The 10,483-nt window shown below is 42.8% G+C and overlaps 1 protein-coding gene across 2 annotated transcripts; it reads left to right on the top strand.

Annotated features, from left to right (window-relative positions):
- The first annotated feature begins 36 nt into the window (after positions 1-36).
- LOC111834230 (eukaryotic translation initiation factor 5-like) lies at positions 37-9,118 on the top strand. Of its 2 annotated transcripts, none has more exons than XM_072702657.1 (12): positions 37-436; positions 634-829; positions 1,494-1,770; positions 2,825-2,906; positions 3,206-3,378; positions 5,988-6,099; positions 6,320-6,435; positions 6,529-6,690; positions 7,109-7,270; positions 8,006-8,167; positions 8,270-8,404; positions 8,529-9,118. In XM_072702657.1, exons 3-12 carry the CDS (start codon positions 1,699-1,701, stop codon positions 8,625-8,627), a joined length of 1,275 nt encoding a protein of 424 aa, XP_072558758.1. In that variant the 5' UTR covers positions 37-436; positions 634-829; positions 1,494-1,698; the 3' UTR covers positions 8,628-9,118. The 2 variants fall into 2 exon arrangements, with proteins under 2 accessions (XP_072558758.1, XP_072558757.1); XM_072702656.1 differs by having other exon boundaries at positions 38-436; positions 6,526-6,690.
- The last annotated feature ends 1,365 nt before the right edge of the window (positions 9,119-10,483 follow it).

The raw sequence follows: 10,483 nt of genomic DNA, 5'->3' as shown, positions 1-10,483 counted from the left end.
CAGATGCGTGAGAGTTGGCAGCCCTGACTGAACAGTAGTCATTTCTAATTCCTTCTCTGGAGTGAGCGCATATCTAAACCCATCAAAGTATCCAGTTTTTTAAATAAGTTGGCATCTTTTTTATTCCTAGATTGTATTATAACTTTACTGCGTTTTATGGCCTCCAATCTGAATTGATATTTTTTTTTAAATCTAATCGCTCATTTCTAAAGATGTCTTCAAATAACTTCTTCACCAAAGTCAATGCATGCCCTCTATTCATGAGACGGGAAAGCCAAGCAATTGTAGCTGATGATTGACATCAGAATGGACGAATTAGAAGACCGTTTTCGCGGAAGGGGACGGGTCCAGTCATCCAGGGCCGTGATAGATCGGGAGTCAACGTGAGCTTCGAAGCAACACGTCGGTGTTTTCATTCAGTTTGTACATCTCAGATGTAAGTAAGAATGATGTCCTATACACTGTGTAGAATTATTAGATATGCGATGTTCCGATGACGTTTTTGTGATGTGTGTTTCTGTATATTTTACTATCTGTAATAATGAACAAACGATGGTGTACCATAACCCCGACATGGCTGTCACTGACCCAGTCGAGCTGACTTGTCCCAGTACTTTACACTTTGCTTTACAGATTGTTCTCCAAGGAGGGCGGTTTTGGACTTCTGAGCTCCGGGCACTGTGACCCTGCACGCGGGCGCTTCTCTCCATTCTCCGTAGCTCGCAGCGCAATCGCTTTATTTACGTTTCAGGGCAACTAGTGCTGTGTTTATGTCTTTGTTTGACGAAGTCGGTGAATACCTGGACGACAGGAGCGCCGGATGGGAAAGGTAAGCCTCGATTAATAGTGAGTGGGATGCATATGTGTACCAAGATGGCGTCTTCCAGCCCTGCACACCACCGCCGTAATAAACCATGACGCACTATGCACCATTTCGATAAATTTGTATTTCGACTTGCCTGGAATTATTTAAGGCCCCAACGCTTCATGTAGTCCAATAACGCGTCGCTCGGATCGAGTTTTATTAGTCTCCGGTAGTTGACTCTTATCTTAAGCAGTCCGGTTGTCTGCTATATGAATCTGTATAGTTAGCCTGCTTTTCGCATTTGCCGGGTACATAAGTACAGCTGGCCATCTGCCAGATGACGAATTCAGACTGGTCGCTGCTCCTCCTATATGGAGCCCGCGTTTAATCGGGATAACACGTCGTTTACCTTAATCCAGTCCTGCGAAAACACACTTGCTGTACCATACTTAAGATCAGGCTTTGAATGGTGGATTAGCAATTTCTGTTATTTCTTCCTTTTCCGAAGTTCCCGTCAACTGGTTGTCCGTATGGTTGCGTTTGGCGATGTCAGTAGGTTGCGACCCTTTGGGCCTGTAATTAAAAAAAAAAAAAAAATCAGTGCTGGCTGCCCCGTGCCCCTGTCCTAATTTTGGTTGCATCTGGCTTTTACACTGATGGTTATTTCCTGTCCCATCCCTTTTCCCAGAGCTGTTGCAGAGCAGTGGGAAGCCGTTTTGGGGAAACTTAGCCTACGAGTGAGGGACCTACAGCCTCGGTGGCAAGACCCTTTTCATGTCAGAGACCGAGTGCTGGTGCAGTCGTTTATGTCCTCTGCCCTGGTGCACACAGGAGACACCAAAAAGCTGCAGCTCGAGTTCTTGTCTTGCTGATAGATCTCGCAAAAAGTCAAAATGTCTGTCAACGTGAACCGCAGTGTGTCAGACCAATTCTACCGGTATAAGATGCCCCGTCTGATTGCTAAGGTGAGTAGACGTGGCGTGTGTGTGTGGCTGGCTGTTAATGATGGGTGTTTGGCGACCTTGCTGTTGGCAAGTTAAATCCCACATAAGAAATGTCATAATGGCTGAGAGGTAAAATGTAAATATGCAGCTGAATTTTTGTTGTGATCATACATTATGGTTATAAGGGACTATGTTATTGGCTAGCTGTGGGTGTGCAATACCGCTAATAACTGCTAAGCACACCTTTTTTGGAAGGGGGAGGTGATGGCCATGTGATATCAGGCATTCATGCTGGATTCCATTTACCTTGGAGATTGGATGTCGGAGCTGGGAATGACGTCACACCCAAGTTAACCATTTTCCAGTACAACAAGTCAGGAAGCCATTTTGTAATACCAGTTCTAACCAGGTTCGTTGTTGGACATTGTTAGCAGTACCAGTTCATAACAACACATTATGTGGTATTTTGCGCATACAAACACCACAGCAACCTGTCCACAGATAGTTTGACAGTAGTGTGTCTGACTGATTTAATCAAACACAAATAAGATGAATACTAATAAACAATATATAACTACAGCTTTCACTTCTGTCAATGAAGGCTGTTGCCAACTTTAATTCTGAAGTCAGTGTTGCGAAGGTTCCTCCGACTTTCTGTGTGGGATCTCTGACTTCAATGGTAATACCCAGCCCTATTGGACGCTTTCACACTAAAGTTTCAGAACCTGCTTCCAGGCCACTTTTGTGTGTCACTTTCACACCGTACAACAGGAACTGGGGTCTTAATACTAAATAAAAATGCGAGACACAAAAAGGTCATAGGTTAAACTTTCCAGTTGAATTTTCCAACTAGGGACTTAGAAATTCTGACTTCCCAGTTCAATTGGGATTGACCGTCAGGTCTGTTCCTTTGTTATAGAGTTCTGTCTGTCCTGTGCTATGGTCTGCTGGAGGGTTCGTACTGAGTGCCCTGATGTCACATGACCATGCACTGTATGCTTGTGGGGAGAAAGTCTTGGATATCACAGCAGGGTTAACATGTCGCTCCCCCCCCCTCCTTCCCGTTTGCTCCCAGGTGGAGGGCAAAGGAAATGGCATTAAGACGGTCATAGTCAACATGGTCGACATCGCAAAGGCATTGAACAGGCCTCCAACATGTGAGGACTTCCTTTGTTTGTTCATCTTTCATAAGAAGATGTTGGTATAACAGTTTGTGTAACTCTTGCCTACTCCCCATGAATACTAGTCACCGCTGGATATAAGCTAATGTGCATCTCATACCATGTCTTGGGACTCTAAAGTATGAACTGTTAGATCACTTTGGATCAAAATTAGATAATTTTACTCCCCCCCCCCCCCCCCCCTTTGAGCAGTGCTGCCCCATTTAGGACTGGCATTGTCCATCCTGGTGCCAAATTTTGTCAGGCAAAGTCTCCAACTATGTCGTTCTCTCTAGATCCTACCAAGTTCTTTGGCTGTGAGCTGGGCGCCCAGACTCAGTTTGACACAAAGAATGACCGTTACATTGTTAATGGGTCTCATGAGGCGAACAAGCTGCAGGACATGCTGGATGGATTTATCCGCAGATTTGTTCTGTGCCCGGAGTGCGACAATCCTGAAACTGATCTGGTGAGTATTTAACCTTCTCTAGCATTCCCCCCTCCCCAATCCGGAACTTTCAGTTCACCTCAGGGCAATGATGCATGTAGGTAGTCAGAAGACTGAGGGATCTTTAAAAGGCCCTATTATGCATTTTTCTGGTTTTGCCCTTTCCATTGGTGGGTAAATGTTCGTGTAAATGGTGTGCAAAGTCTTAAGGCCCAAAGTAGACAACAAAGGGAGTTACTCTCTTCTTTGTATGTCTAGTACATGTGAAGAAATTGACAATAAAGCTGACTTTGAGTTTGAGAAACCACTCTTCTCTAATCTGCCTGAAACAATGTAAAATAGCACACAGTACTCGCACACAATGTTGCTCAGGTAATTTATATTTATCAATATTTAATAAATACATGCAACCAGCAACTATGTCTCCATTCTGTGGTGGTCTAAAAAGTGTTTATAAAGCTACTGAAACAAAGTAAAATAGCAAAGCACAAACTTAGTATACATAGTTAATGTGTTCCATCCTTATAGTACTTTTATTTGAGTAGTGTATTAAAACCAAATATCCCCTGGATTAGTTGAGAAATTAGAGCAGTACAGAATTGCTTGAACACCCACTCCTCCTTGAAAATGATGTGCTGCTGGTGTCCACGTGATCTTCTGAATGGGCACTTGTGATAGTATTGTGATTGTGATTTAGAGCGTCATGGTGCAGTCTGTGTAGTATACCTTGGGTTATGGGTGTGTAACAGTATGGAAAATTCGGCACACCTTGGTTTTGGCTTCATGGTTTGGTGCCATTTCATTACTGTAGGGAAAACAACTTGTTCTGAGATTATTTATTAAAACTGCAAATGCATTTGGGGAAAGTAGCAAACCAGAGGCAATGCATCTCAGGGCTGTGGAGTCGGTAGATAAATGCTCCGACTCCGACTCCTCAGTTTCTAAATCTTCCGACTCCGACTCCTCTGTATGTATATACTATGCTAATGTATTTTCTACATCCATTGAAGGAAAGGAAGGCAACATACATGTCATTTCACCACAGAACTACTGGCTAGGAAGCCAACGCTCTACTGTAATGCCAGATTAAAGACAAACACAATGAAAACAAGGATTTTGCCACCGACCGATGTGCGTGTACAATCGCGGCAATTGATTGGCGGCCGCAGATTGAGGGTGTCCACATGGACGGGCAGATTCAGCTTGCCGAAAATCTCGACCACCGCCCCCATCCAAAGTAATGTGATGCCTCTGTCTGCTGCAGTGGCTGTCTCCTCTGTCAGCCAGCCAGAAGTTTAGTGCATTGTCACTCACCGGCCAGCTGATCAGCAGAACGAGCCTCTGCTGGAGACAGGTAGGGAGATCTGTGTTCTCGGCTCCTTCGGCCCCCTTCACTAGCGCATAGCGAAGGGGAGCCGATGGAGCTGAGAACACACCAGATGATTTTTCAGGAGTTTGACGCGTGATGACTCGTTGAACGGCCGAAAAATCGGCAGTGCATCTGTAAATGTATGGGGGGCTTTAGGCTAGGTTCACAGTTCCCTGTAACAGTGGAACACGACACAATGGAAAGCGGTGCCGCACCTTACCTGTGCATTACATCCCATATAGTGACGCATACAGTCAATGAAAAGCATGCTTCATGGTTACTTGACATGTTCGTTTTGTGGTAACATTATGCACTGCATGCATTGGGCTTTATTCTTACAGCAGAGAAGTAGTTCATTATGACTGTTTGTGAATTGGGACATTTCAACTTACTTTTTTAATTCCCATTTAAATTTAGTAGGAGTCGGAGTCGGTTAACTTTTTGCCGACTCCGACTCCAGGTACCCAAAATTGTCTTCGACTCCGACTCCACAGCCCTGATGCATCTGTCATTGTGTCTGAATTAGAAAAACCAAGAGATGTTTATTTCCACATTGTTATATTTTAGATGTTTAGTTTATTGTGATTGTAAAATAAATCCTGTGCTCTTTACTACAGAGTATGCTTGCACACCCCAAATGTTGTATTTATTTATTTAAGCCTGATTTGAATTTTCAGGTAAAAGTTTCTATAAATGCCACCGGAAGACAAACTTGGAAGAGAGTTTCTGCTTTGGTCCAGTCGTATATCTCAAATGTGTTAGTGTGTTGGGTATATTTCCAACAGCATATCAGAGATTGGTACTTCATAATAGACAGACTGTCTTGGTTTCACCAGCTACATTCTCCAGTGCTGGTGTAAATTAATGGGAAACCAAAATGTTTCCGAGCCATCAATTTATAACTCGCTGTAACCAACTCACAGCCACAGTTGGCATAATTTTTTTTTTCCTGTTTAATATCTATTTGTGAAATTAGGTTCTGCCCGTGTCAAATGTATTCTTTTTTATTTTGTGTACTGACCTGTGACAGCCCTGCTGGGTTATGGGGAGGCAGGCACCTGTATGGGGGTTGCCTACGGCATCCTCATATTTTGTGGTATTTCCGAAGTGGTCATCATTAATCCTAGGGACCGGTTTTGGCAGGTATCTCAACACGGAAGCGGGATGATCATAAAGCAGTCCGATAGCACAATTTTGTCCTTATGATGGTGTGAAGTCTTTTGGCTTTGGGTTCTAAAATGGGGGAGGGGTTCTGTTCCAGCATATCAACCCAAAGAAGCAGACCATTGGCATCTCCTGCAAGGCCTGTGGCTACCGTGGTATGCTGGACACAAGGCATAAGCTCTGCACATTTGTCCTGAAGAATCCACCTGGTGAGGAGCTAAATGTTTCCAAGGGCTGATTTTCTGCTGCAGGGGTTCCTGGGAAAAGTATGGGCTGAAATGTGGCCATATGTCCCCAACATGTCTACTGTAGCATAGAATATGGAAACTGAATGCATGAAGCAGTCAGATTAACCTGTCCATTTTGGAGCTCTATGCTGGCACTCGATTTGGGTCAGTGATTCATGTTCTGAACATGCGTCACTTCTAGAGAGCGACACTGGATCTGTCAAAAAAGAGAAGGAGAAAAAGAACCGCAAAAAGGACCAGGAGAGCTCCAATGGTGGCGACACAGGAAATAATGAGATTGATGCCCCAGATGTGGTGGTGAGTGTCCCTGTTTACCTTATCTCTGAGTGGGGTGGGGTGGGATGTTGATGTAGATTCAGCAGCTTGTTCTGTGGGTTGGGTCACCAGCAGGATGGAGATGATGATGATGATGACTGGGCTGAAGAGACCACAGAGGAGGCACAGCGGCGTAGGATGGAAGAGATCAGCAGTCATGCCAAGAACCTGACCCTAAGTGATGATCTGGACAAGACTTTGGAGGAACGAGTTAATTTGTTCTACAACTTTGTCAAGGTGGGAATGACGTGTGGCTTCTATAGGATGAGATTCTGTATGGTTCCCTATCATCAATGGGCGCTTCCACACAAAAAGAACTTTTCAGGAACTAGAATCTTTTTCAGATGTCATTGCGTGAGGCTGACCACACAAGGCTAGCGGCCGTAGACCGTTAAAGACCTATGTTAAAAAATCGATCTTGGCATAATATGAATTGTTATATGAATATGCAAATGAAGATCAATTTGTATCAGGAAATATTTTTTTTCCTTTAAATCCAGCCCTAATTATCATTGATCAGCATTGTATACTTCTGGATACTTGGAAGTCAATAAGTTTTGTTCATTCTGTATTGATTATCTTAAGCTTCCTTGGCACTGTAGCTTTTCTCCCTCTTTTGGGAGCTGTTGCTCACATCATCTCTCTGCCCTGACAGCAAAAGAAGGACAGTGGTACTATTGGTTCTGCCGATAAGGAAATCCTGGTGGAGGCTGAGCGCCTGGATGTGAAGGCAATGGGCCCACTGATCCTGAGTGAGCTGCTCTTTGATGAGAACATCCGTGACCAGATCAAGATGTACAAGCGCCACTTCCTGAGGGTGATTGTCACTTCCTGCTCAATTGATGGCCAATGTGCAGGTGGCCTTTTGGCCAGTTCTGAAGTTTACACTAAATGTAGCACTCATATCTAAAATGATGTACATGTGATGCAAATGGCACATCACAAACATACACACTGTCAATAGAATAGAATAGAATAGAATATTCCTTTAATGTCCATCAAATTTACATCAGATGGAAATTCATCTTTAACAGTGACGTAAGCACACAATACAGACGAGACTATACACAATAAACATATATCAATACAACTAAATATAAATAAAATATGTTAAAATCAAAAGATTTAACATAAATGAATTTAAAACAAAAATGAATGAATGAATCTTTATTGGCATCATACAAAATATGATGAAATTGGATGCAGTCCCTTCAGTGCAAATGAGTCAAGCCCAAGTACAAATGTAAGCTTCCTGCACCTTCCAAACAAAATAAAAACCTAATTAATTATCAGAAAAAGCACCATTTAAGAGCATTCAATGAACATGGAGTGACTTGTTCATTTAGGTTCTCATTCTGGCTGTGCCAGTTCCCAATTTCTACCTGAAATTATGAACTTGTATCATAATGTTTGTGGTGTAGCTTAGCATTCAGAAAGGGGTTAGTTGTTTGGAAGATGGGAATAGAGAACCTGTTTTTAACTTGAGCTGAATTCTACTATCAGCCTTAATGTTCCAGTGAGATGAATTTACCTGCTGCCCTCTTGTGGTCAGTTCTGTCATGACAAGAAGGCTCAGAAGTACCTGCTGGGTGGCTTTGAGTGTGTGGTAAAGCTGCACCAGGCCCAGCTGCTGCCACACATTACCATCCTGCTGAAGGACATGTATGACGCCGACCTGCTGGCTGAAGATGTCATCTTGGCCTGGGCCGAAAAGGTATTTGGCTCGTGTGATATTCCTGTTCTTTGGTTCCAAATGACTGCTCCCCCCCCCCCCCCAAAAGAGTTATCTACTGAACATGAAAATGTTTTACTGCAGGTGTCCAAAAAATATGTCTCCAAGGAGCTTGCTAAAGAGATCCATGCCAAAGCAGCTCCATTTGTCAAGTGGCTGAAGGAAGCTGAGGAGGAGTCCGAGGGCAGTGAGCAGGAAGAAGACGTGGAGAATGTGGAGGTGTGTTTGAGCTTGCGTCAGCATTGTGTGTGTGTTCGTTCTAATTGTCGGTAAACTGATGTGTCTGCAGATAGCCAGCAGATAGGATGGTGACCTCTCATAACCTGTCACCCTTCCTTCTCAGGTTGTGTACTCCTCCTCAGCCCACAAGCTGAAGATGGAGACGGTGAAGCCGGAGGAGCTGGATAAGGAGGATTATGACATTGACATTGATGCCATTTAGGCAACTTGCTCAGAGCTGCAGAGCCCCTGCTTGTTTCAGTAGCACCCCTAACTGTTAATTGTCCTTTAATGCCTGCTGGAATGTAGTGGGGGGGGGGGAATAGCAGAGCTTTACCATCTTCTTTTTTTTTTTTTTTTTTTAAAGTTGGTTCAGCTTTTTTTTTTTCTTTTTTAAATCACTAACTGCACGAGGGTATTTTTTTTCCCTCTCTCTTTCCTTGTTTAGTGATTCAGTAAATAGTGATTGTACTTACTGTTCTGTCTGCAGTGACTAAATGGGCTTACTTCTCAGGATTCTGGCCTTTGATTTTTCTCCTCCGCAAAATAGTTTGTGGCACTTGAGACAGTGTATTTAGATCATTGATCAGACATATGCTTGCTTGTACATTGTAATTTGTCTAAGTTTATTCCATAAAACAAAATCAAGTGTTTGTATGCCTTGGTGTCATTGTAAAAGCATCAGTACCTTAAATTATGATATTGAAGTTGTAATGTTTTTCTGGATTTCCTTCGTTATTCCTGCAGTACATCCACATAGACATACAGCTCAGTGTTACTTTGGGGGGGAGGGGGGTGGGATCACGACAAAAATGTTCAGCTAAATGAGGCAAATCATAGCTGGATGTTTTTGATATGAAGCAAGAGTACTGGCAGCATCTGGTCTTTGATCTTGGAAGGCCATGAGGACTGCTGGGTAATTGCATGCATCTGGTCAGCCATCTGCATTGAGTTCATGCTTGTACAGTCTAGCCACAGGGGCTGTTTACTGGGTTGCTTGCCGCTGAGATTCCTACACCAATAAACAAACAAATTTTAGCATTGTGATGCTTATCTTTAGCCACCAGGTGGTGCTAATCATGAGAAGGTTAAGCAGAAATAATCGGAGTAGTTTGAAACCCAAATCCATAATACTTCACACCATCAATAACAGTAAATAGGAGTCTTCCTCTGTTAGTGTGGGTTTCCTCCAGGTTTCTACTGCAGTCCTTAAATGTAATAACTTGGTGTGTCTAAATTACACACACACAGCCAATCTCACTTAGTGCAATCTATGATGGCTTGATATCGAGGTGGTTTTACTTATTCATGAATGTTTAGTTGTACATATGTATGTGCATTGTTCCTTTGTTGTTTTTTTGTTGTGTTTCTACCATGGAATTGAGAACCAATGAGAAGAAGTGTTGTATGCCATATATCTCTGTAATTGAGCATTACTTACAAATGCCAAGATAGGATATATGGAGCTCCTGAATTGACAGAAAGATGAGCTTCCTGGCTGCAGCATGAATCACCTGGGCCTTTGGCTGCACAGAGTGCTTTCTCAACTGTGGAAGTTACTGTAGGCTTCACAAAGATACCTCTGTTGAGAGGTGGTAAGTGTAAGGTGAGGGCTACAGCTTCCAAGTCATAAGCATATATATAGCAGAGCTTTACCATGTTTTTTTAAGTCATATATATAAAAACTTGGTTCAGTGTTTTGGTGGTGGATCCATTGATATTCTGGTGTTTTTGCTTCTAAATGAATTTTAGTCTTAATTTTGCTGAAAACCATAGACACAAAACTTCCCTTATGCAAAATCCACTGCATGATCATTAGCTATAGAATCACCTCTCTGTTATTTATAGAGCTGTCACAATGAGTCAATTGAACTTGACTACTCGATTAAACTTATCCATCTCGATTACTCGAAAACATGGCAGAAGGTAGACAGAGCACAGCAGATGAGGGTCCAAATAAAGAGCCAAACCATCATTTGCATGAAAAATTTATGAAAATTCAGTCGTCTGTCAGTATTGCAAAGCAGAACTTAAATAAAACTACAGAATAGATTCAGATCAGATTCACCTTTATTGTTA

This window comes from Paramormyrops kingsleyae, chromosome 19, assembly GCF_048594095.1.
Source record: "Paramormyrops kingsleyae isolate MSU_618 chromosome 19, PKINGS_0.4, whole genome shotgun sequence".
NCBI lineage: Eukaryota > Metazoa > Chordata > Actinopteri > Osteoglossiformes > Mormyridae > Paramormyrops > Paramormyrops kingsleyae.
Note: the sequence above shows the minus strand (reverse complement) of the source record. Positions and strands in the feature narration are given on the sequence as shown.

What these genes read in the sequence shown, in the direction of transcription:
- LOC111834230 (XM_072702656.1), top strand. Translation starts at nt 1,699, where the DNA reads ATGTCTGTCAACGTGAACCGCAGTGTGTCAGACCAATTCTACCGGTAT. An exon ending in TGCCCCGTCTGATTGCTAAG is followed by an intron (nt 1,771 to 2,824) that starts GTGAGTAGACGT and finishes GTTTGCTCCCAG; the next exon opens with GTGGAGGGCAAAGGAAATGG. An exon ending in ACAAGCGCCACTTCCTGAGG is followed by an intron (nt 7,271 to 8,005) that starts GTGATTGTCACT and finishes TCTTGTGGTCAG; the next exon opens with TTCTGTCATGACAAGAAGGC.